General features: G+C 40.1%; 2 protein-coding genes across 9 annotated transcripts in view; one reads left to right on the plus strand and one right to left on the minus strand.

Annotated features, from left to right (window-relative positions):
• Nucleotides 1-11,267, minus strand: part of AP3S1 (adaptor related protein complex 3 subunit sigma 1) — a 57,954-nt gene extending 46,687 nt beyond the window's left edge. For 3 of the 5 annotated variants that reach the window (XR_008555816.1, XM_054714984.1, XM_054714983.1), the window contains exon 1: nt 11,046-11,267. Coding sequence is in view for 4 of the 5 variants with exons in the window: in XM_054714984.1 (XP_054570959.1) it covers nt 11,046-11,114 (69 nt within the window). In the remaining variant the exon portion in view is untranslated. The remainder of the gene's footprint in view (nt 1-11,045) is intronic. The other 2 variants (XM_028149716.2, XM_008144456.3) reach the window with 2 other exon arrangements.
• A 68-nt stretch (nt 11,268-11,335) lies between these two features.
• ATG12 (autophagy related 12) lies at nt 11,336-25,917 on the plus strand. Of its 4 annotated transcripts, XR_008555817.1 has the most exons (6): nt 11,339-11,773; nt 17,556-17,692; nt 21,148-21,210; nt 22,338-22,418; nt 22,949-23,048; nt 25,813-25,917. XR_008555817.1 is itself a non-coding variant. In XM_054714985.1 (4 exons), the coding sequence occupies exons 1-4, from the start codon at nt 11,611-11,613 to the stop codon at nt 22,395-22,397; spliced, it is 423 nt and encodes a 140-aa protein (XP_054570960.1). In that variant the 5' UTR covers nt 11,342-11,610; the 3' UTR covers nt 22,398-22,704. The 4 variants fall into 4 exon arrangements, 2 of the variants coding, with proteins under 2 accessions (XP_054570960.1, XP_054570961.1); XR_008555818.1 differs by lacking the exons at nt 22,949-23,048; nt 25,813-25,917 and adding an exon at nt 21,988-22,128 and having other exon boundaries at nt 11,336-11,773; nt 22,338-22,400; XM_054714985.1 differs by lacking the exons at nt 22,949-23,048; nt 25,813-25,917 and having other exon boundaries at nt 11,342-11,773; nt 22,338-22,704.
• Nucleotides 25,918-26,450: the final 533 nt, after the last annotated feature.

A 26,450-nucleotide genomic window follows, 5' to 3' on the forward strand; every position in this document is an offset into this window, starting at 1 on the left:
AAATCAAATTCACAATGACATGTTACTTGACATCCAACAGGATGGCTAAAATAAAAAAGACAGACAATAGCAAGAATTAATGAGAACATGAAGAAATTGAAATTCTCATACATGACAGATGGTAATATAAAATGGTACAGTCACTTTGGAAAATAATCCAGCAGTTCTTCAAACAATTAAACATAGAGTTACCATATGGCCTAGCAATTGCACTTCTAGATATATATCCAAGAGAAATAAAAACATATGTTCACAAAAAAATTTCATATGAGTTCACATGAATGTCCTAGTAGAATTATTCATAGTAGCCAAAAAGTAGAAACAACCCAAACATCCATCAACAAAATGTGGTATATCTATATAATGAAATATTTGGCCATAAAAAGAGATGAAATATTGGTATATGCTACAACATGGATGAATCCTGAAAGTATCATGCTAAGAAGCCAGTCACAAAAGACTACATATTTCATGATTCCATTTATATGAAATGTCTAGAATAGGCAAATCTATAGGCACAGAAAATAGATTTAGTGGTTGCCAGCGGCTGTGGGGAGTAGGGGTTGGAGATTGACTGTTAATAGGTACTACGTTTTAGTTATTTTTTATTTTTAATGTACTTTTATTGGTTTCAGAGAAGAAGGGAGAGGGAGAGAGACATAGAAACATCAATAATGAGAATCATTGACCGGTTGCCTCCTAAACGCCCCCTACTGGGGATTGAACCTGCAACCCAGACATGTGCCCTGAATGGGAATCCAACTGGGACCTCCTGGTTCACAGGCTGAAGCTCAACCACTTAGCAACACCGGCCAGGCTAGGTTTTATATGGATTGATGAAAATGTCCTAAACTTAAATTATGGTAATGGTTGCACAATGGTGAGTACAATAAAATTAGGTGATTCTTTAGAAAGAAAAAGCTGGGGCAAGTTTTATAGCTACACTCTTTCCTAAAAAAGTCTCCCTATAGATATATTCTCGGAAATAATAGTGGAGGATATTGCATTTTGTAATAAGAAGGAAGTTCATTCCTAAATAAGACTCAGATAATTTAAACATTGGAGTATTTGAGAATAAAAATACAAGAGGCAATTCAGTCTGAGGAAATACAAAGAATAGCTGAGAACAATCTCTGGAATGTTCTCCAGTTCCTTTAGCTTCAAATTTTCAATTGGGGAAGATGAAAAAGTTCTGGAGATAGATGATGGTGATATTGTACACAATGTGAATGTACTTATTGCCACAGGACTGTACACTTAAAATGGTAAATTGTGTTATATATATTTTACCTCTGCAAAAAATTATTTGAAACAATCATACTAACATACATTAATGACAAGAAATAGGAAGACATATATATGGTGGGATGAACTAGCAATTTTTCCCACTTAGGTAGCACACAGGAATCAAAATGATCAATGGTTCTGGCAGACTGGCAAAGAGCCCTTTCCTCCTAGGCAACAAAGAGAACAATGACTGACAGCTACTGATTCCTGTAATTACACCAGATTTCAACCAAGGCAGGAAAGATGGAAATGCTTCTTAGTAATAATAGAAGTGGTGTAGTGGGCTTCACATAACCTTTGCATCCCTCTAATTAAGGATGTGAGATGTCTGAGAAAAATACATTATTTTCCTCTTGACTTGTATTATTTACAAGTGTCTTAGAAAATGGAACCAGCTTGATCATTGGTCTCAGTACAGAGGCTGCAGAGAATTGGAGCACTCACTTTTACCTTTATTCATACCTTTCCAGAGCCTAAGATAACTAGGTGGAAAAGAAAATAATTGAGCAGAGACAGCATCACTGCCTCTCTTGCAGAGGCCAGAGGCATTGTTCAATTGTGCAAAATACAAGATTCAAGAAGAAATATCTTTTCTTGTAGAGAGTGTTGGGGATAATGTCATCAGACTGAAAGGTTTGAAGAAGGGGCTGCATGATTTGGCATGCAGTCCCGATCTGGCCCTGTCTTTCTCTCTGACCTCATCTCTTACCACTCTTCCCTGTAATCACTCAGCTTGCCTTCTTGCTATTCCTCAACACAGCAAGTTTGCTCCCATTTGAGGGATCCTGCACCTTTTCATGCCCCATACATTCTCTTCTCAGGTATTCTCATACACTCCTTTACCTCATTCAGTTCCCCTTTCAAATGTCAGATTCACACAGTTTTCCCTGATGATCTTATCTGATACTAGAGGCCCGGTGCACGAGATTCGTGCACTCGGGGGGGAGGGGGGATGTCCCTCAGCCTGGCCTGCATCCTCTCGCAGTCTGGGAGCCTTCGGGGGATGTCCGACTGATGGCTTAGGCCCGCTCCCCGCAGCCAGCAGTCGGACATCCTTAGCGCTGCCTTAGCACTGCCGCCACCGCCGCTGCACTCCCCAGCCGTGAGCCCAGCTTCTGGCTGAGCGGTGCTCCTCCCGTGGGAGGGCACTGACCACCAGCCTCTCCCCCATCATGCTTTATCCCATTACACTGTTTCATTTTTCTTCTTTCATAGACTAATCACAATCTTACATAATTTGTTTACTGTCTGTCTTCTATCGCTAGAATGTAAACTCACAAGACAGGGATAACATCTATTTTACTTAGCACAGTATTACCAGTGCTTAAAACAGGGCCATACAAACACAAATAAATATTTGTTGAAAAAATATGGACAGAGAAAAGAGAGTGTAATGCTCAGGTCAGGTAATATGCAACAAGTCCACTTCTCTTCTTAAGGGATTGTCTATACGTGCCTCCTTGGAAGTCTTAAGAACTTAACACCTATTAGCTAGAATGATGTCTTTTATTCTTCCTGCAGTTCAAAGGATTTGTTAAGGGGAACGCTGAAAGGGAAGAATGGGCAAGGAATGTGAGAGTTTTATATAACAACTAGAGGCCCTGTGCACGAAATTCGTGCATGGGTGGATCCTTAGGCCTGGCCGGTGATCAGGGCCAATCGGGGCCTTCCGCTGCCAGCCATGGCCTTCCTGCCTGCTGCCGGCTGCCAGCCAGGGCCTTCCTGCCAGCTGCTGGCCGGGGCCTGCTGGCGGGGGAGAGGGACCGTGGGATGTTGGCCAGGCATGAGGAGGGACCAGGGGAGATTGGTTGGCCGCAGGAGGTTGGCTGTGGGAGCTCCTGCATTGAACGTCTGCCCCCTGGTGGTCAGTGCACGTCATAGCAACCGGTCATTCCAGTTGTTCCGGTCGCTTAGGCTTTTATATTTATACTAGAGGCCCAGTGTACGAATTCGTGCACGGGTGGGGTCCCTCAGTCTGGCCAGAGATTGGGGCCGATTGGGGCCATCTCACCCAGTCCAGGGGGAGGAACCGTGGGAGGTTGGCCGGCCAGGAGGAGGGACCACTGCCCCCTGGTGGTCAGTGTGCATTATAGCTATCAGCTGGTCGTCTGGTCATAACGATTGCTTAGGCTTTTATATAGATAGATAGATATGATTGAAAGGGACTGGTTCCTCTTTGGTCTACAACTCAGAATCACCTTGGCTTATCGGCAGCAGTTAAGAATTCCATAATCCACAAGTTACAAAGACAACTACAAGTGCTAAAGACAAGAATAAATTCTGACTTTCCAACAAAAATTAGCAAATACTTCCCTTCAGGATCAGAAAAGGGTAGGGCCCTGATACACTCAGTTTACATATATGAGTTCAATTTTGTACAAAAGAAAGATATACGCAGATAAAAAATATAAGCAAATTATTAAAGTGCTATTAACATATATATTAAAGTATTTTTTTTAATTATTTTTTTTATATTTTCATTGATTTCAGAGAAGAAGGGAGAAGGAGTGAGATATAGAAACATCAATGATGAGAGAGATCATTGATTAGCTGCCTCCTGCACACCCCCTACTGGGGATTGATCCCACAACTTGGCCCTGTGACCTTGACCAGAATCGAACCTGGGACCCTTCAGTCCGCAGGCCAATGCTCTCTCCACTGAGCCAAACCGGCTAGGGCTATATTAAAGTATTTTTTAAAATATATTTTATTGATTTTTTTACAGAGAGGAAGGGAGGGGGACAGAGTTAGAAACATTGATGAGAGAGAAACATCAATCAGCTGCCTCCTGCACACCCCCACTGGGGATGTGCCCACAACCAAGGCACATGCCCCTGAATGGAACCGAACCTGGGACCCCTCAGTCCACAGGCCGACACTCTATCCACTGAGCCAAACTGGCTATATTAAAGTATTTTTAAACATTCTAACAATAGAGTACCCAGACATTAACAGATCTGGTTATCTTAAAGCCACAAATTTTTAATAAATCCAGAAACAGCTTTGATGCATTCATTTTGTGTTACTAATGTCTAAAAAGCATATACTCTTCATTAGGATATTCTGAAAGGAAATCTAAAGAGTGGAGAAAATATAACTAAATGTTAATAGCTATCTGTAGAAATGAAATCAAGGATGACCTTTCTGATCTTAATACTTCAATATTTTCCACATTATCACAAAAAAGAACACATTTAAAAATTAAAACAAATGCTCATGGAAGGAGCCTTGACTTGGGGTGGAGAACACAACAATACAATATACAGATGATGAATTATAGAATTGTACACTTGAAACCTATATAATTTTATTAGCCAATAAATTCAATAAAAACTTAAAATAAATACTTTAACCATCAACAACTTTGCTAAAGAAACATAAATAGCCGAAACCGGTTTGGCTCAGTGGATAGTGTTGGCCTGCGGACTGAAGGGTCCCGGGTTCGATTCTGGTCAAGGGCATGTACCTTGGTTGCGGGCACATCCCCAGGTGGGGGGTGTGCAGGAGGCAGCTGGTCGATGTTTCTCTCTCATCGATGTTTCTAACTTTCTATCCCTCTCCCTTCCTCTCTGTAAAAAATCAATAAAATATATTTAAAAAAAAGAAACATAAATATAACCACCCTAAATAGGCCTTCCTCTGTTTATGAAGTCTAAGGAATGAGCTATCACACTGCCCAATTTATAATCCTCCCCCTAAAGCCAAGAATCACTGTAATTTTAAATATTTTAATTCTTCCTTTAATTTTCCACAGGTTTAATCTTAATTTTTTTAAAAGCAAGTCTTCAAGTATACTACCTACAAAAACTGTGATCATATTAGAATGGGAATTTTCAATGATCCTTTAAGAATATCTCGAACTAAGATATTTTGTGTGACATGTTCAGAATTACAAATTTCAAGGACCATTCCTGATATTAACAACCTCAGAAGCAATCTAAAATTACAGAGAAGAAAAAATTAATATCTATTCAAAAGAAATAACATGAGCTAATACAGAGGGAATAGTGGACACCTGTTTGCCTACCAAACGTCCATTCTTTCCAACATAACACCAATTTTATTTATGTTTCCATCTTCATCCTCAGTTCCAAGGGTAGATCCTGATTAGTGTAAGCTATTATTGGTCTTGGGTAGGACTAACCAGACTGAAGGGAAAGATATATTCTAGCACTGCAGGAACCATCACTCCTTATGAACTGAATTGATTACCACTAATTTCAAGGAGGAGATCAGCTTTTGGATATCAACTTTGTGAAGAGCAAGGTAGAGTAAGAAATTGGATCTATAATGAACTCACTGATTTGCTAAATCAAGTAATTTTGGAATCTGTCGACTACTCTGCACTTCCTATTATGTATTCTAACAGTTCTTTTTAAGCAAAAATTGAGTCAGACTACATAAAACCAAATTTATGTATCCAAAAGCATCCTAACTAATGTGAAAAGAAACCAAATCACTTGGGATTATCTTCTTAATAAAACAACTCAAATACTATGTGTTGCCTTGGCCAGTGTGTCTCAGCTGGTTGGGCCATACAAAGGTGGCCGGTTTGTTTCCAGGTCAGGGCACATGCTCAGGTTTCGGGCTCGATCCCCTCCCCTCTGTATCTGTAAGTCTGTTTCTACTAAAAAAATTACAATAAAAATATATAATATGTGTTAACACCTTAATTAGTACTTAGAAGTGCTGACAATTCTATCTTGATCATAAAAATAATTTTAACCATCCCATCTGAAACACTGTCTTAACAGTCACTAAAAAAGACATGAGTAAATATGGATGCATGTTTCTTAATAATTTTTTATAAGAAAACAAAGTTATACATACTTTTAATACTTTATATATCTGTTATGTAAACAAATTCAAAAATGAAAAGAACAATCTTAGAGCTCCTTCTAGGACCTGCATATGGTTGCCAAACAACTGAATAATCAGATACAGTTTATATGAAAATTGAGGCAACTTGTATATGTAACCACTTGAAAACTTTCCTGTCTGTACTTGTATATGTGTATATAAGCTTGACCATACATATGCAAAAATATACAATCTTTTTTTTTAATCCTTATCTAAGGATATGTTTTTATTAATTTGAGAGCTAAAGGGAGGCAGGGAGGGAGGGAGTGAGGGGGAGGGAGAGAGGGGGAGAGAGGGAGAGAGAGAGAGAGAGAGAGAGAGAGAGAGAGAGAGAGAGAGAGAGAGAGAGAGAGAGAGAGAAAAGAAACCTAGGTATGTGCCCTGACCAGGAATTGAACCACAACCTTTTGGTGTACTGGATGACACTCCAACCAACTGAGCCACCCAGCCAGGGCTACATATACAATTTTTTAAATCTGTGGAAACAATTAAGATAATTCATACAGCCCTGACTGATTTGGCTCAGTGGATAGAGCGTCGGCCTGCGGACTCAGGGGTCCCGGGTTCGATTCTGATCAAGGGCATGTACCTTGGTTGCGGGCACATCCCCTGTGGGGGGTGTGCAGGAGGCAGCTGATTGATGTTTCTCTCTCATTGAGGTTTCTAACTCTCTTTCCCTCTCCCTTCCTCTCTGTAAAAAATCAATAAAATATATTTTTAAAAAGATAATTCATATAAAAGGAAAACATTTTTTACTTTATTAAAGTGATTCACTGAAGGATATACCATGTTTCATTAATAACACAGGAATCAGGTGTGTTTTTTTCTTGTTTGATGGCTATGTAAAAATATATCTGCTTTAAGAAATATTAATCTCATTAGTCATTTATAATAACACACAACTATTGGCAGGCAAATATTAAAAGACTAAAAACATTTGAACTTGTACAGTCATAGCTTAAGGATATAGAAGGCAAAAACAAAAGAGAATTTATTCTGAGTCTACCCTTGACTTCTTAATGTCTGACTCTTGCAGAATGAACCAAAAACTTCAGTTTAGCCAAATATGCATGTGACTTCATGTGTCTCACACATAATAGCAGCTTGGAGGCACAATCAAATCTAAAAATTTATTACAGCAGGAATGGAAATCTGCACTATTAAAGGGTAAAGATGAACATATAAATTGTTATATGAGAGGAAAAGTGAGGAATGAAAATCCAATGCAGTAGGGGAAGTGGATTAGCAAATGGTTAAGCACTTTTCAAATTGCTCAGTGTTAAACCATTATTAATTAATTCAAATCTCAGTACTCAATCAGGATATGAAACTGTTAACCCACCACACCCCTAAATATTGCTTAATAAATTAAACACAAACTGTCAATCTTATTGGATGTGCACTTCTTAGAAATTTCTTTCACCTTAAAACAGAAACAGTTCACGTAACAGCTATTCCATCATTACTTTTGTCGTAAAGGCATGGATTTTGAGAGCCTCTCATCAATGAAGGACTAAATTTTAAGAACTGGAAGGAAATTTAGGAGGTCACTTTTAACCCAAACTCTATCCCAAACTAGGAAACATTTAGCAAAGATTTACTGAGAGGTCTCTACTAGTATATTCAAGACTCACTATTGATTGCTGGGGGTGACACAATAAATCTAAAACCTGATAACTTCCCTCAGGGAATCTATAGAATGCCCCAAAGGAATTCTAGGCTGAGAAACAGAATATTGGACTGTAATAAATATAATGTAAAATCCTAAGAACCAAGAGACTTCAGGGAATGGTTAAGTGATATTTGAGTTAGGCCTGGAACAAAGGGTTGAATCTAGACATTTGGCAATGGAAGAAAAGAATATTTCAAGCAGTGAGGATAGAATAAACTCTGACTCCCTATATCCGAGGTCGGCAAACTGCGGCTCGGCGAGCCACATGCGGCTCTTTGGCCCCTTGAGTGTGTGGCTCTTCCACAAAATACCACGACCTGGGCGAGTCTATTTTGAAGAAGTGGCGTTAGAAGAAGTTTAAGTTTAAAAAATTTGGCTCTCAAAAGAGATTTCAATCGTTGTACTGTTGATATTTGGCTCTGTTGACTAATGAGTTTGCCGACCACTGCCTATACAAATACACCCATTTCCAACTCCTCTTCCCTTACTGGTACATATTCTGCTCTTGCTATACCAGGTTTCCTGGTGTTCCTTAACATTTAGGGCAGGTTCTTCAAATAGGTATTGCCTTCTCAGGGCCATTGCATCTCCCGCTTCCTCGGCTTGGAATGATCTTTCCCCAGATAACTCTGCAAGCGGACTTTCTTACCTCCTTCAAGTCTTTGCCCAAATGTCACCTTCTCAGTGAGAACTTACCTGCCCAATCTTTTTTTTTCTTTTTAAATAGTTAATTGATTTTTAGAGAGAGAAGAAGGAAGAAGAGAGAGACATTGATGTGAGTATATAACATTGATGGACTGACTCCTGCACACCATCTCCTGGGGATTGAGTCTGCAACCTGGGCTTGTGCCCTGCCCAGGAATTGAACCAGCAACCTGTAGGTGCAGGGGAATACCGCCCAACCAACTGAGCTATACAGGCCAGGGCCTGCCTATTCTATTGTAAATTATCATCCTTGCACTCCCCGTCACCCTGCCCTACTTTATTTTTTCTACATCACTTATAACTACTTATTAGCTTTGTGTATCCCCAACCCCAGAAAGAATAGAAGTTATGTTTGTTCATCTTCAGATTTTAAAACACTGCCTGCACTTGGTAGGCACGAAATAAATATCTGTTGTATTTGTTGACGAACTGATTGAAATGAGTGAAAAAGATTTCTGCCCTCAAATGGGTTATGGTCTAGTGAAGTAAGCAAATATATAAACAAATAAATAACCTTCCATTATTTCTGAATGACAAAAATACAGTTGGCAAAACTCAATTTATAAAAGACTAATACACAAAAACAGCTCTGGCATCCCTACTTCTACATGGCCAGTGACCACTAGATTCTTCTTTACACTAGTACACCTCTCAGCCCCCTGCCCCCATGAACACCGTCATTTACCCAATGGCCAAAACTGACACCAGAGCTGCCACTGCTGCCAGAACCGCCTCTTCCCACGTTAACCTTCACTGCTACCAACTTGGTTAAAGGTAAAACATATTCTATTCCCATTGTTAGACAAGAGCAAGAGGTATTCCTGCATTTCCAGATGAAATTCATTTTTCTGTAGATGGTTAAATTATAAACTTCAAGAACGGTTACACTGATATTATGGATTAGGCATGAAACCTATTTTTAATATTGCTTAATTACTAAGTGTAGACATGGAAAAACAAATGTTTGAATTCTCTTTCATCACTGGAACATACTTTTTTATACTGCAAATGAATGGCACAAGCAAAATGGTTAAGAAAAAGTTCCTTCAATAAAGACTGGTACTATATTTTAGGCAAATGGGTAACACTGTAAAGTTCATGGCATGTTTTTTAAACCCAGAAGGATCAACTAGAATTTTATCCTGGATTAAGGAATGATGTAGAGTTCTTAAATAAAGCATGAGCATTTAAGTTACATTCTACTCAAGACAAACAGTAGTAGAAAATACTCTTTATCGCTAGCAACAGCAAATCTACTTAAGGAAATAAGAAATAAGCTCAAGATTTCTCACGTCAACTAACACCTCCACAGACTGCATTATCATTTTAGGCAAAGTGACACTTTCACATTTAATTTTTAATGGCAGGAATGATTTCTCTCTGGGACTAACCTGCATAAAAGTGTGAGCCCTGGCTCAATTTAAATATTTAATTGAAGGTTCATTTCTGGCTATAAGCAAAAAGCCCCAATACTGCACAATATTTATATCTTTACATAAACCATACCGATGATAGCCCAACGTTATGTGTTTTATCTAACAGCGGATTTTGCCCTCAGACAGGCACTGAACCCTCAACTCAATCGTTACTAAATTACTTATCTTTCCTACCTTAAGATCTCCTGCATTTTAAAAACAGTATTTACACTTCTAAAGGAGTTTTACAAATATTACTCTTCTTCCTAAGTGGAAGAAAAACTATAAATTAGGACAAAGTCTCTTACGTAGAGAGACACCAAACCAGCAGCTAAAATCCTGACTTTCAAGTATAGAATCACAGTTCTGGCCGGTCAGCCACAAAACGTCAATAATAATTAATTTAAATAATAATTAAACAATGTACAGCCACTAAGAGAAAAGCCCGATAAAAATGTGAGTTCCTCACTTACCTTTTTCTTTAATAAAGAGACACATGAAAGTCAAACTGGGCAGTGGACCACGTATCACAACATACAGGAGGGAGAGAGAGAGAGAGAGAGAGAGAGATTGTGCAAAGCGTGCGGTTATCAAAGCGCAGGAAGCTGAAGTTGTGCGCGATGAGAGGGTTCAGAGGAAAACACTAGCCCATCTGCCCGTGGGAGAGAAAGAAGTCCAGCAGGAAAGGCTGGGCGTCAGGGAGGTGGGGCTGCCAGACCAGCGAGCTCCGCGGTCTTCCTCGGAGGCTAACACAGGGCGCGGGTGCCAGCAAGACAGGAGCGCAGGGGGGCTCGCGGGCGCAGGTGGGCTGCAGCCCCGACCCGCGAGGGCCCCGCACCGGGAAGTCTCCCGGGGCCTCGCCCGCGCAGCCGGGAACCACTCAGGCAACAGACGGGCGGAGGAGCCACCTAGGCAGAGCCACGTCGGAGGAAGGGAGCGCGCGGGAGGTGGGCACCTGCTCACACCCACCCGGAGGCTGGCAACCCAGGAGCTGGAGGCAGCCGGGGCGCGAGAAGGGCCGCGCGTGCCTGAGGGAGTCGCCCTGAGGGCGCTGCCTGCAGCCCACAACTCCCCCTCGCCCGCATCGGCGGCGGCGGGATACTCACGTAAGGCTGGTAGAACTTGGAGAGCCGCGGCTTCCCGTGGTTGTTGAAGATGAGGATCGCCTTGATCATGGCTGAGCCGGGCGGACCGGGTGGGCGCTGGGGGCCAGGGCGGGGGCGGGCGCGCGAGCCTCGCCTCGGGATCTCGCCAGCGATCCTTCCCAACCCGCCCCCTCCCGCACGCGCGCGCGCGCGCCCCCGAGCCGCGGGGCGGGCCCTGGGCGGGGCGGGGCGGGGGCGGGGCCTGGGCGGGGCTGGCGCGGAGGGAAGCGGAAACACTCCGGGCCACGCCCACTGGCCCGAGGGGCTCCTGCGCGCTCCAAGGTCTGTTGCGACGCAGACCCCCGTCCCCTGCCCGAGGCGCGTAGCTGTGGACAAACAGTAGTCGCCGTATTAATGGTCAGGGTTCTACGACGGGCTCGACAGAGAAGGGAGCCGGCGGTGCCAACTCTCCCCGTAGAGTTGGGTCCCCTGTCGCCGTCGCCAGCCTCGCGACTTCCTGGCGTAAAGCCCGCCCACTGCTCGCTGAGCCCCCTCCCACTTCCTCTCTCGCCTCCCACGGAACAAGATGGCCGAGGAGGCGGAGGCCGTGCTCCCGCTCCCCGCTTCAGGTGCGGCGGACGGCGAAGGGCCGACGGACGTCTCCCCGGGAACAGCCACGCCGGAGCCCCCTTCTTCCGCCGCAGTCTCCCCGGGAACAGAGGAACCTGCCGGCGACACCAAGAAAAAAAGTAATTTTGAGAGTGGTTTCTGGGCAGAGGCGGGAGGTCTAGATCGCTTCCCACGAAGGATGGCGGCCAATGAAGAAGCAACATTGAGAGCAAGGCCCGTGCCAGGCGTGGTTTTTGACTCGTTGGGAAGGGAAGTGCACTTGTCAGCTTTGCAGACCGTACTGGGGAGTGCCTTTCCAGAAAGCCGTTGCTGGACGCACGTTGGCCACGGGGTGCGGTCCGTGGCTGCCCCGGCACTTAGGGCACCGGCCGCACTCGACTCTGCCTTGCCGTTGGCCTGACCTCCAACTTTTTATTATTATTATTACATTATTGATTAAGGTATCACATATTTGTCATCAACCCCCCTACCCCCCCCCATTCCCATCCCAAACCCCACCACACGCATGCCCCCCTCCCCCTGTTGTCCGTGATCACTGGTTAGGCTCATATGCAAGCACACAAGTCCTTTGGTTGATCTATCTCCCTTGTCCCCACCCTCCCCTACCTTCCCTCTGAGGTCTGACAGTCTGATCAATGCGGTTCTTGTTCTTCAGTCTATGTTGTTCATCATTTCCCCTGACCTCCAACTTTTTAAAGGTGGGAGCGGGAGTGGGATCTCGGTAGCTCCAGGTACTTAACCCGGTAGCTAATTATTTGAATAATGATAGAAGGTGATAGGGATAGTAGGTGGCAAGTCTGAATTAGAATTCACGCCTTCCAGCTAGTTAGTTCGCAGGGTGTGGTTTTTTTTTTTTTTTTTTTTTAATACCAATTGCGTATGAATTCACTTCTTGAACCAAAACACTGAAATTTTACCCAAAATGAAGAATGTTAAAAGAAAACTAAAGGCACAGGCATCGTCTTTCTAAAAACACACAAACCCTTTTGGAACCTTTGTGAATCATGCCATTGTTTGAACTAGCTGTCATCTACCCTGTCATTGCTTGAGAATTCGTTTGCCATTGTAAAATGCAGAAATTCCTAACTTTACTTGTCCTGGAGCATTCTCTGTAGAGTTGCTTATGACAAAAGCAGCCAGTCAGCACCTATAATTCAAAAAGGTTGACCCTGGGCCTCGGACACGTTTTGCCAGTCCAGAGTCTTAGAATAGGTATTGGCACATTTTCTGCCCAGAGAATCTCACAGCCTCGCATCGAACTTCATTTTCTTCTGCCATTGGAAGATAATTGTTTCTCCCAGCGCTGTTCCCCAAGTTAGACTGCCTCTACGTTTGGGGGATATCTATTGTTGTTCCCACATGATGCACTACTAGAGAAACAAACCTTTGATTATTTTTATAGATAACCACTAACTCTTTCCTGAGAAGAATTCCATGAGTTTTACAGATTTTTGTTCCTTTTTTCTTCCGTTTTATTGTAAGCAGGAATAGACTTTCAAAGGGCTTCTTTTAAGCTCTAACAGTCTTAGTCAAAAGTGTTCTACTACTCCCTGAAGATAGCTTTGTAAAACAGTGGCTGAAGATTAATGACCGGCAACAGGGATACAGCCTGGGGTTATATGGCATTATTTCTTTGTTTCTGGCTCCCAGGAGCATTTGAGTTTGCCTCTCTGATGATATAAAACTTAGTTTATAGCTATTGAGTTTCTACCCTGAAATGGTCATCCTTTTTTGAAGACCTCTTCTGATGAAAGAAGCTTAGCTATTACATATGCTTCACTTCTGGCTTAATCCACAGAAGAAGGAAGATTGTTAAAGCAAACCGAGGTTGTTGGTCCTGGCCTCACTTTAGGACCACCTCAGGGAGCTTTAGAACATACCTGTGCCAAGACCCTACTTCCAAAAATTCTGATTTAATTGATGCGGACTCCTGTATTCTTGTAAATTAAATTTGTTCCCCCAGTTGCTCCTAACGCATAGCTAGGATTGATAACTGTAAAGCAAATCACCTTTAGAAATTAAAAGAAAAAGTAGTTATAATTTAAATAAATGTGTCCTCTAGCTCCTAGCCCTTCCAATTTTTTTCCTGCAATAGCACAGCTCATAATATTTTCTCCTTCACTTTCTTGAAATGCTCAGTTGCAACTGAGTTATTGATAGCCTCAGGAGATTGAAGGGAGCATAGAAGGTGAGTTACTCAAAATCTCTGTTTCCTGGATAACAAGCTAGGCGACCCTGCTAGCAGTTCTCAACCTGTGGGTCTCGACCCACAGGTTGAGAACCGCTGCTGTAGAGCCTAAGACCATCGGAAAACACAGATATTTACATTACGATTCAAAACAGTAGCAAAATTACAGTTATAAAGTAGCAATGAAAATAATTTTATGGTTGGGGTCACCACAACATGAGGAACTGTATTAAAGGGTCGCAGCATTAGAAAGGTTGAGAACCACTGAGCTAGAGTATTAAGTGGAGGAAGGAAGGTAAACTTTTTCAGGAAGAATACAGTGTGCATTATGTGTTCCAGGTGCCTTCATTCCAAGGGTAAACTTGAATAAATTGACCTCTGATTCCATTGGATCCCAATTTTTACCAAAGACTAGGACAAGAGAGATGTAATATATTAGAATTAACTTTAGGGGGCAGCAGTACACTAGTTTGCTTTCACGGGGCTTAATCACAAGGAACAACAACAGCCTGTAATTATTGGAATCGAGAGTCTAGGTCAGTGGTCAGCAAAATCATTAGTCAACAGAGCGGCAAACCGCGGCTCGCAAGCCGCTGTTTGCCGACCACTGTACTAGTAGATAGACGTCTTTTTTCCCCCTTTTTATTGAATATATTGGGGTGACATTGGTTAATAAAATAATACAGTTTTCATGTGTACAGTTCTATACTACATCATCTGTATATTGTATTGTGTGTTCACACATCCTTTTTTTAAGTATAGTAACTTCAGGAGGCAGATTCATAGTTTGTGTTTGTATTTTGGATTATTGAAACCTTTAATTTCTCTAATTGAAACTTTTTGGCCCCTAGTTGCTGTTTATTCCCTAATAATTATTATGTTCCTTTATTAGAAATATTATTATAGAATACTTGGTGGTTACAAAAAGTACCAGTAAAAACCAAATAATAATCCTATCTAATAATAGACAAATATGCAAATTGACCATACCTCCAACACACCCACAAGCCACGCCCACCATCCAATCAGAGCGAGTATGCAAATTAACCCAAACCAAGATGGCTACAGCCACAGAGAGCAAGGTTTCCTAGGTAACAGAGGAAGCCAAGCTTTCTGCCAGCCTTTGCAGGCCTAAGCCTCCACTCAAGCTACAAAGTTTCAATTATAGAAAGTAAACAAATTCAAACAAATGGTGGCAGAATGGAGCTTGAGAGAGCAGGCCAGGGTTGCCGCCGGCAACAGGGGAAGCAAAGCTTTCCACACACCCTAGCAGGGCCCACCCGCTTAAGGCAACAAAGTTTCAATTATAACCCCAACACAAATGGCTGCCGGGCCTCGGAGGGAGCCCCAGGCTTGGCTCTGCTCCAGGCTACAAAGTTTCAATTGTAGAAGGAAAATAAATTCCAGATACCAAGGCCTCTGCTTGCGTTGCCAGGGGGCGTGGCCCGCCTGCAAACCACCACAGGCCCCTCGCTCAGGCCGCCCCACACCCCAAGGGAACCCCACCCTGATCAGGGACACCCTTCAGGGCAAACCAGCTGGCCCCCACCCCTGTACCAGGCCTCTACCCTATCTAATAAAAGAGTACTATGCAGATTGATCATCACTGCAACACACAATATAGCTGCCCCCATGTGGTCAAAGATCCTGCCCCCATGTGGACACAAGATGGCCACCACAAGATGGCCAGCAGGAGAGGGCAGTTGGGAGGCACCCGGCCTGCAAGGGAGGGCAGTTGGAGGTGATCAACCCTGCAGGAGAGAGCAGTTAGGGGTGACCAGGCCGGCAGAGGAGGGAAGTTGGGGGCAAACAGGCTGGCAGCAGAGTGGTTAGGGGGTGATCAGGCTGGCAGGCAGAAGCGGTTAGGGGCAATCAGGAAGGCAGGCAGGCAAGCAGTTGGGAGCCAGCAGTCCTGGATTGTGAGAGGGATGTCCGACTGCCCGTTTAGGCCCGATCCCACCAGGATCGGGCCTAAACGGGCAGTCGGACATCCCTCCAGGAGTCCCAGATTGGAGAGGGTACAGGCTGGGCTGAAGGACAACCCCCCTCCGTGCACGAATTTCGTGCACCGGGCCTCTAGTCACCTATAATGTCACTACTGAGAAATAGCATTTTGGTGCACATTCCACATTTACATGAATATGTGCTTGTAATGGTTTTAATGAAATTGAGGTCTTATTATACATGCTGTTTTATATTAGTACATTTTGATAACTTTTTCATGCTGCTAAATATGCTTTTATAGCATGTTTTCTTTAATGGCAATTTATAATCTTAAGGTTCAATAAGTATGAGTTATGAGCTGATACTGTTCTAAGTGCTTTACATGTATTAACTTATTTAATCCTCAAAACAACCTTATGAGGTAGGTGCTATTGTCTTCATTTTACAAAAGGAAAAACTGTGGCATAGAGAGATTAAAGAGTTTATCCAGGTATATATACTTAACAAGTAGCAGAGCCAGGATTTGGAACCCAGGGACTTCAGAGTGTGTATTCTTTACGGAATTACATAAATTCTATCATAGACTATAATATCATTTATTCAACCAATCCCCTCTAAATACCGTTGTTGGATATTTAGATTTGCCAGGTGTCTTTTTTTTTTTTCTATAAAAAATAAGTGTTTCAACAAAGGTGAAATCCTTCTAAGTGAATTTTTTTACATCTCATATTTTATGAGACTAGATTCCTAGTACTATTATTATTAGTACTAGTAGCCCTGTGCATGAATCCATGCATCACTAGCTCTCTGCCGCCTTCCTATAGCTTCCCCACCCCCCTCCACCCCTCTCTGCCGCCTGCTTGTAGTTCGATACCCCACCATCCTGCAAATCTGTGATCTGGTCGTTATGCTGTTGGTCATTACGCCTCAGGGCGTAATGGATAATTAACATATTCCTCTCTTATTATATAGGATTATTGGACCAAAGCATATCTTAAGTATTTAGTAATGTATTACCATATTGTTCTCCAGAAAGGGTGTGCCATTTTTTTATTCCCAACAGTAGTGTCATCTACAGTATTATTATTCTAATCTTTGCTAATTTGGTTGGTTGTAAAAAGCCATGACATTATATATATGTGTGTGTATGTGTGTGTGTGTGTATGTATGTATATATGTATATAATACGTTTTTATTGATTTTAGAGAATAAGGGAGAGGGAGCGAGAGATAGAAACATCAATGAAAGAGAAATATCAAACATCCATTGACTGCTTCCTACATGCCCCCCACTGGGGATCAAGCCCATAACCCCGGCATGTGCCCTCACCAGGAATTGAACCAGTGATCTTTTGGTGCATGGGTTGACGCTCAATCACTGAGGTACACCGGCCCGGTGACATCTTCTTATATATTTTTACATATTTATTGGCCATTTCTATTTTTTTATTATTATTAAAATGAAATTTAAAGATACATTTCATGGAGAATCTTTCTGAGACTGTAGAAAGACTTTTTTTTACCACTGAGGAGGTTTTTCTCAAAAAGCCACTGAATGCCCTCGCAGAAAGATCTATCAGAGAACATACGGAAATGTTTAGGTTTTATAATGAGAAATGATGAAAAATAATCTTACAACCTAACATTTGTATATCTTAGACATACCTCCAGTATTTTCAATATATATACTATGTGTAGATTAAAGGTTTAACTTTTCTAAAATCGTTATATGTTGTAGTGTAATTGTCTGTTCTTTTTTTCCTTTTACAGTTGATATCCTGCTAAAGGCTGTGGGAGACACCCCTATAATGAAAACAAAGAAGTGGGCTGTAGAGCGAACCCGAACCATCCAAGGACTCATTGACTTCATCAAAAAGTTCCTTAAACTTGTGGCTTCAGAACAGTTGGTATGAAACCAGTGCTGACTATTTCCCTACAATTATCTATAATGATTACTAGGCAATAATGAATAACTTGTATATAGAAATACATATGGAGCCATATATTTTTACTTCAGTAATGTTCTTTTGTTGGTGGGATTTCTGTACTTTATTGAAGGATTCTTTGGGGAACTTGAGTGAAATGAATTTTAGAGTTATGTTTACAATGTGAACTGATTTTTTTTTTTACCACTGAGGTGGTTTTTCTCAAAAAGCCACTGAATGCCCTCACAGAAAGATCTATCAGAGAACATATGGAAATGTTTAGGTTTTATAATTTGTTTTGATATTAATGTTGTTTCCTTTGCCTTCCTCTTGAGGTGAGCAATATGTCCTTGCCATATGTTATGGAAGAACTAAGAGATATTCTTATTTCATATTAGTACATGTTAAACACTTTAAAGCAGTTGGAAAGATTAATATTTTAAATGCCACTGGATTTTAACTTGGTATTCAGCTACAGAAATTTAAATGTCTACTTGTATTTGGAATATTGTTTCATGTTAATTAATATAGCAGACACCTTTATTGGCAAATCACATCTTGGCCAGTATTAATATTGATCTAGTAGTTTGGCTTTAAGTACCTCTCACAAAATGAACGTAGTTGCAAGGGTATAAGATAGATCAATCACTAGAAGTAATTTGAGGAAGAATAGCATAGAGCCTGGGATTCCTCCAAAGGAAGGTGTTTAGAAAAAGTATAGGAATATTTGAGTTTTGCAGCTGAACATCTCCCTCTGTGATCAGAGTGAGAAAAGCATCTATGTTATTACAGTGCCATATAGAATTTAATTAAATGTCAGAGATGGGCAAGAAGATTATAGTGTCATCATTCACATGCATATGGGAGCTAAAACCTCAGGAGCAGAAGACCTTGCCTAGATAGAGTTTCTCAGTGGTTAGAGCATCCGCCCATGGACTGAAGGATGTCAGGTTTGATTTTCAGTCAAGGGCATGTACCTAGGTTGCAGGTTTCTATCCCTGGGACAGTGCAGGAGGCAACCAATCAATGTGTCTCTCTCACATCGATGTTTCTCTCTCCCCCAGGCCCTTCCACTCTCTAAAAACCAATGGTAAAAGTATCCTTGGTGAGGATTAAAAACAAAATCATTATTCTTTAAAACTAAAATAACTTTATCTTCCTAAGTTCTAGCATTTAGCAAGATTACATTTTGAAATTGTTACTTCCATGGAATTTTAAGCTAGCTGAATTGTTGTGGGTTTTTTTTTAATTAAAGTCACTTTCAGTTCCTGTGTCCTGTTATAAATCGCAATGAGTTCTTATAGTTCTGGTACATTTACTCTACTGTCCTCTTAACACTAAAACCATCTTGCTTTTGCCTACAAAGTCCTAACTGTTATTTCATCTAGTTAAATCCTATTTATTATCTCTTAGAGAAGGCTTTCCCTGATATTTTTGCTAGGTTAAACTAATGCTACATCTGTTGTTATTTCATCTAGTTAAATCCTATTTATTATCTCTTAGAGAAGGCTTTCCCTGATATTTTTGCTAGGTTAAACTAATGCTACATCTGTTGTGTATTACACATCTTGTCAGATGCACTTTTCTCATCTATAGTCTTATCTGCATGTGTCTGCCTCTCCAGTAGATTGAAAACTCATTAATGGGAGACATATTAATCTTCACAGTTCCACACCTTGGAAAATTCCTACCACATAATAAATAGTGAATGTTTGCTGAACTAAAAACTGTCATCAGGAGCCCTTCTCATTTAAAATGTACCAGAAGAATAAAATATCTATGTTCACTCACAGTTAAACTGCCAGGACCTAAAGACAGATTCTTATATCTGTACTAGAGGCCCGGTGCACGAATTTGTGCATGGGTGGGGTCCCTCGGCCTGGCCTGCAATCGGAATCAATTGGGGCCAGGAGGTTGGCCGGAGGAAGGGGTTTCAGAAGCTCCTGCATTGAGCATCTGCCCCCTGGTCAGTGCGTGTCATAGCACCAGTTGTTCGGTCGTTTGGTCGCTTAGGCTTTTTAAAGTATTTGTATTTAGAGCCAGAATTCAAACTTGGATCTGTCTCAGTAGAGGCTCTGTTTTTAATTACCACACTGAATCACTTAAGGGAGAAATGTAGGCATTATTTGTTTTTATTACAGTTGGTGACCCAAATAGTGTCCATCAACCAACTGTTTATTCTGATATTATTGGGTTTTAAAGGCTATATTAAATCCAGAAAATTTTAGTCTTAGAATTTGCCTATAGACAAAGGCAAATTGATAATGTTACCTGCAAATAATGTTTTATTTTCTAAAAGGAAAATTATCAAAAACTACTAAGACAACTTTTGTATCTGCAGGAAATTTTTTAAGTACAGCTTTTCCCCACTATACAAAAGAAGAACATTCCTATGAAACCTTTCCTAAGCCAAAATGACATAAAACAAAGAAGCAATTACCATTAATTTATGTGAAAAAAATTTTGTGCATACCAAGATCCCCTCAAATAACCTACCAAACCATAATACACTTAATTATATCCAGTTTTATGCTAAGCATAACACCCTTATGAGCTCTCTTAGGCATTCTGATATTTTAGGCCACATCTTGCTAACAGATGTATAAAATTGAGATAAAACACAGATGCTTACAGACACAATCCAAAGCTATGGTGGCTTAATGCCAAGATGCAGAGTGTAGTTCCCAGTGAAAGAGATTGGCAGGGCTAATCTCACCGTTTCTATAATGGCTCACTGCAAAACATGCTGAACGTTATTTTTGCTTTCTTCATAAAAGTGAAAATCCTTTTAGGATTTCTCAGTTAAAACAGGTACTAATGTAGGTCATTCATAACATGAACTTTCAAAAAGCAGAGGATACATGTATTAGAGTGTTTTAATGAAAACAGACTAAACTGAAACATTGAACAATGAAGCCTTTCAAGAACAAGGTTATAAGGACATTAGGTTTCATTATGTTACCATCTTAGTTAGCTACAAGTGACTTTACAGTAGTGGCAGCCAGCCTGGAGTTCAGTACTTTTACAAGTTTTCAATGGTGGTAAAGGTAAAAATCCAACAGTGTTTGTTATTACCCAAGAAAGATGTTCGCACTATCTCAAATATTAGATTTCCTGATTTTCTACTGTGTATGAAGTTTTGTTAGGAAAAATTCTGTCTTTAAAATGAGTAGTTGGAAAAAGTAATACTTTTAGTAATTTCTTGAATAAACCTTCAAAAGCTATCTGTAAAAACATTATTTAAAAGTTTTCCGTTTTAATAAGTAGGAACCACTGCTCTAGGAGCAAAAAATCTGGTTTTATTCCTTCAGGAAGGATGTAATTTGTTGAAGACAAAGAATATGAAAGAGCTGGCTGACTGAACCCCAGAAAAATGCAAAATAATTAGGATACCATTAAAAATGAATTGCCTTTTTTTTTCTTTTTTTTTTTTGCAGTTTATTTATGTGAATCAGTCATTTGCCCCTTCCCCTGACCAGGAAGTTGGAACCCTCTATGAGGTAAAATATAACTGCTTCATTTTTTTTAATGGAAGATGCACATCTGTGAATAGTATGATTATTAATTCACATCATTATTTTAAGAGATGCTATACTTAATTGCCTCTCAGGAAAAAAGATTACTTGTTTTCTGTTATATCTCTAACACCTTGAACATTTACTACCTCAATAAATTACTCAGTGATTAAAGAATTAAGGAATGAATAATACAAACAGAAGATGTCCAGAAAATAAAGGCTTCTTTTTTGCCTAATATGTTTCTTTTACATTGTTTATATAATTAGTAATCCAGATTTGCTTCCAAGAAATTTAAAAGAAGACTACATAAGAATGACTTCATTCAACATTCTAACAGTTTCATGACAAAAATTAGCACCGCTAATGTGTATACTATAATTAGAAAACAGTATATACATTACAGTTAAGAGATACAGAGAAAGGGCAAGATAAAAATATGTAAGCCCATCCATGCCTATGATGTTTAAAGGACAGGTTTTATTAAACACTAGAGGCCTGGTGCATGGATTCTGCACTGGTGGGTTCCCTTGGCCTGGCCTGCAGGGATTGAGCTGAAACCAGCTCTCCAACATACCCCAAGTTGGTTCCGGATTACAAGAAGGCAGTTGTCGGGTGACACACCCCGGAATCAAACTCCCTCCTCTCTGTGTTCAGGATGCGGGTGAAGCAGATTCGGGGCAACAGTGCCCAGCAGCAACCTAACCCGCGGCCAATTCCTTGTGGAATCTGGCTCCCTCCTCTCTTCTCTCTGGGTGCCAGGTACAGGTGAAGCAGAATCAGGGCTGACGGTGTCCCAGCAGCAACCTCTAACCCACTGTCGATTCCGCCAGGAATTGGGCTCCCTCCTCTACTGGTTGGAGCATCTGCCCCCCGGTGGTCATTGAGGATCATAGCTACCAGGTGAACAGTTGGATGGTCGCTTAGGCTCACATATATACATTTTGATTACTGAAGTGTTACAATAGCAACTTGTATCTTTTGAAAGAAATAGCTTTGTAAATAATTTATACCTACATGTATAAGGATATTTATGATACATATAACATTTTTTCTTAGTTTCATCAAAAAATAGCAAAAATTAAGTTTATTGCTTTTTTTTCTTTTTGTAGTGTTTTGGCAGTGATGGTAAACTGGTCCTGCATTACTGCAAATCTCAGGCATGGGGATGAACGACAGAGAAAAAGATCTTGGTAACTAAAAATGAATCTTCACAAAGGACACAGCTCTGAAAAGTTTGATACTTATGGCAAGATACTTGTGGATATGATCTCCTTAGCATGTTATCTGCTAAGACCCATGTTTATGCATTTAAAAAAATCCATAGAGTTGACTCACAAAAATGTGATTTGCATTAATACAGAAATCATCGTAAACGATTGATATTAGAGTATATTCAGCACTACAACTATTGCTCCAGATACGCCTCCAGGATATTGAAAAGGAGACTAAGATTGTATATAAAGCCTCTTTTTTGTTTGTTGTGTGTTTGTTTAACTTATCTTTATTAAAATTATTACAGATGTCTCCTCTTTTTCCCCATTGACCCCTTTTTGGCTGCACAGGCCTTCACCACACTATTGCCTGTGTCCATGGGTTATGCATATAAGTTCTTGGTTAATCTCTTCCTACCCACCCCACCTTCCCTCTGAGATTTGACTGTTTGTCCTATGCTTCTATGTCTCTGGAACTATTTTGTTCACTAGTTTATTTTGTTCTCTAGATTCCACATATGAATGAGATCATGTGATACTTGTCTTTTTCTGACTGACTTATTTTGCTTAGCATAATACTCTCCAGGTCCCTCCGTGGTGTGTCAAAGGGTAAGAGATCCTTCTTTTTTACTGCTATGTAGTATGCCATAGTATAAATGTACCACAGCTTTTTGTATCCACTCATCTACTGATGGGCACTTGGGCTGTCTCCAGATCTTAGCTATTGTAAATTGTGCTGCTGTGAACATAGGGGTGCATTTATTCTTTCTGATTGGGTTTTTAGGTTTCTTAGAGTATATTCCAAAAGTGGGATCACTGGGTCAAATGGTAGTTCCATATTTAATTTTTGAGGAAATTCCATACTGTTTTCCATAATGACTGCACCAATCTTCATTCCCACCAGCAGTGTACAAGTGTTCCCTTTTCTCTACATCCTCACCAGCACTTGTCATTGGTTGACAAAGGAGGCAAGAGCATGTAGTGGAGTCAAGAGAGTCTATTCAGTAAGTGGTGTTTGGAAAATTAGACAGGTACATGCGAAAAAATGAAGTTAGATCACCAACTTACACCATACATAAGAACAAACTCACAATGGTTAAAAGACTTAAATGTAAGTCTTGAAACCATAAAAATTCTAGAAGAAACCATAGGCAGCAAAATCTCAGACATCTCCTGTAGCAATATGTTTGCTGATACATCTCCTAGGACAGGGGAAACAAAGGAGAAAATAAACAAATGGGACTACATCAAAATAAAAAGCTTCTGCACAGCAAAAGGAACCATCAACAAAATGAAAATGGAGCCCACTATAGGAGAATAAATTTGGCAATGATACATCTGATGGGTTAATATATGTAAGGAACTCATACGGCTTAACAAAAGGAAGACAAACAAATTAAAAAATGGGCAAAGGACCTAAACAGACACTTCTCCCGAGTGGACATACAGATGGCCAAGAGACATGAAAAAATGCCATTAATCATCAGAGAGATGCAAATTAAAACAACAGATCACCTCACACCTGTCAGAATCAACAAAACCCCTTTTTATCAGTTCTCAAAATGACTGAAATTGTTTACTTGTAGAGTTAGCACTGTAAAAGTCGGTTTAGTTTACTAAAAGATTATTTTTGTGCTGCTTCTGGGAAGTTCAGTTTGAGGTATGGGATATACTTTTTCTCGTATACATTTATATCTACAGTATTATGAAAAGAAAAATCTCATTGACCTGCTGGCTTTATACCTTACATAGTCCAGTAGAGGGCAGCCCAGATGGCAGAAATAGGCAGTTTGGTTTCACATTTGCCAGATGATCATGGAGGAGAAAACTGTTTCTAGCAAACATCTAGCCAAGAGAGCATATATGTTGGCCCACTGGAGGACTGCTTTAGAGAATATGCAAGGTTTAGATTTAATTGTTTTATTGTGAAAAAGAACTTTGACAAATGAATCATGCACCTCTTTCAGTCCTAACATTTGATGATTCTGGAGTCCCAATGTTTATAGCTATGGTGGTCTTCTGTCACTTTTACAGTGTCAAAAGCACTCAAGTGAACGTGGCAACATCTTTGAGTTTTTATAATATGTAGTCCCATTGTTTTATTTTATAATATATTTTATTTTATAATATATTTTTCAACTTGAAAATTTTCAAGTTGAAAATTTTCAAGTTTGAAAATGCTCAAAGAAAAACTGAACAAAAGCCTTAGTTTTACACGTATTTCATGCCATAACTAAAAGTACCTTTTTTTCTAATGCCATTAGACTGGTAATTGCTTGAGGTGAGATTTAACTTTTTAAAAATTCTGTATTATATTTTTAATCCAGCATTAAAAAAGCATTCCAATAAATTGAATGGAATGTACAAACAGGATCTAAAGTATGTACAAGAATTCTCTTTAAGTGTTTGTTTTCAAAAGTAATGTACTTTATGATTAATGATCTGCCATACATTAGCATTAGGGGGTGCTAAGGAAGAATTCCATTTATAGTGATAAAATTGCTGTTCAGTTCTCATTTTATATTCAAGAATAAATTCTTAAATTCCCTTATACCAATGTTCCGCTGTAATAAATTAATACAGCTAGTAGTTAGCACTGGAATAGTACAGCCTGGATTGTGCAAATTTATCTTGTAAGATTAGTTAAGAAATTTATATATATGTTGGAAGCTGGAAAGTGTATTTTTAAGTCAAATAGGTTGGATGTGGGAAAGATCTGTTCTCTAGCTTCATCCATTTATAGTTACTGAAGGATGTGAATGTATTTATATACATATATATTTAACGAATAACAAAAATGTGTTTAACTTAATATTTACCACTAAGGTTTTAAGTGATGGGATATTTACTACAATAATCAAAGCTATTTGAGTTTGAATTTGTGACATCAATTTAATTGTTCCTTTTTGATCTAAAGAACTTATTAATTAATTAATTATTATTTAAATTAATTAAATTAAATCTAAGGTTAGCTAAATATGTACATACGTTGGGTTTTTTTCCTAATAACCTTGAAGAATATAGTACAGGGCTTTACACTATTACAGACCATATTTACACTATAATCTCTTAATCCTTAGCCAAAGAATTAATTATTCTGTGCTAGCTTTGCAACACTTACTTGTAAGCCTGGATCTGCTAAGTTACTGGGTGATGGAATTCACAAATCCTTTTGCAGATGTCTGGTTTAAACTGTTAACTGTAAATGAATTTGGGGGGGGGGGGGTGCCTGAACCCTCAGGTTATATTTTGCTTTTTATGTTCATGAGAAAAACATTGTCAGTAATGTCATGCTTTATCTTACTGTGCAAAGATGATCCACAACATACAGAGGGCATGTAATTATTAGAATATTGTGCTTCTGTCTTTGAAGGTATCTACACCAAGAACTTCATAATGAGTTCCTCATATTTAGGGTATAAGGTAAGCTAAGAATATCTGTAATCAAAATAAGATTGGATACCTGACCAGCTGGTGTGGCTTAGTGGTTGAACCAAGAGGTCTCAGTTAGATTCCTGGTCAGGGCACATGCACGGGTTGCAGGCTCCATCCCCAGTGTGGTGCGTGCAGGGAGTAGCCGATAAAATAAAATAGAACAATTATAACAATAATTCTCTCTCATCAATGTTTCACTCCCTCTCTGAAATCAATAAAAATATATTTTTTAAAAAAGAGTGGATACTTCCTGGAATCTGAATTTCTAGAAGGGACCTTAAATATTATCTGCTCTAAGCAGTTTAAAAAATGGAAAAGTGCAGACTATGCCTTTGATTATATGGCAGTTTAGTTGTGTATAACCCAAAGTGGAAGAGTGCATTGTTCAAGGGAAGGGGTATGACAGTCACCTTTCATACAGCTTCATTTTTCAAGAATTATACTGGGTAAGCTTCTGGCACCGAGGAAGTCAGCTACGGACCACATAATGGGAGGAAAAGTCTTCAGAAAGCAGTACAGCACGTTTAGTCTTACAAGTACTATTTCCCTAATCATTATTCAACCCACATTCGATTA

The sequence above is a fragment of the Eptesicus fuscus genome, chromosome 4 (assembly GCF_027574615.1).
Source record: "Eptesicus fuscus isolate TK198812 chromosome 4, DD_ASM_mEF_20220401, whole genome shotgun sequence".
Lineage (NCBI taxonomy): Eukaryota > Metazoa > Chordata > Mammalia > Chiroptera > Vespertilionidae > Eptesicus > Eptesicus fuscus.

Bases quoted from the DNA above. Each gene is read 5' to 3' on its own strand.
- ATG12 (XM_054714985.1), top strand. From the start codon at position 11,611: ATGGCCGAGGAGGCGGAGGCCGTGCTCCCGCTCCCCGCTTCAGGTGCG. The intron at 17,693-21,147 runs GTATGAAACCAG...TTTTTTTTGCAG, and splicing joins TTGTGGCTTCAGAACAGTTG to TTTATTTATGTGAATCAGTC. The intron at 21,211-22,337 runs GTAAAATATAAC...TTCTTTTTGTAG, and splicing joins AAGTTGGAACCCTCTATGAG to TGTTTTGGCAGTGATGGTAA.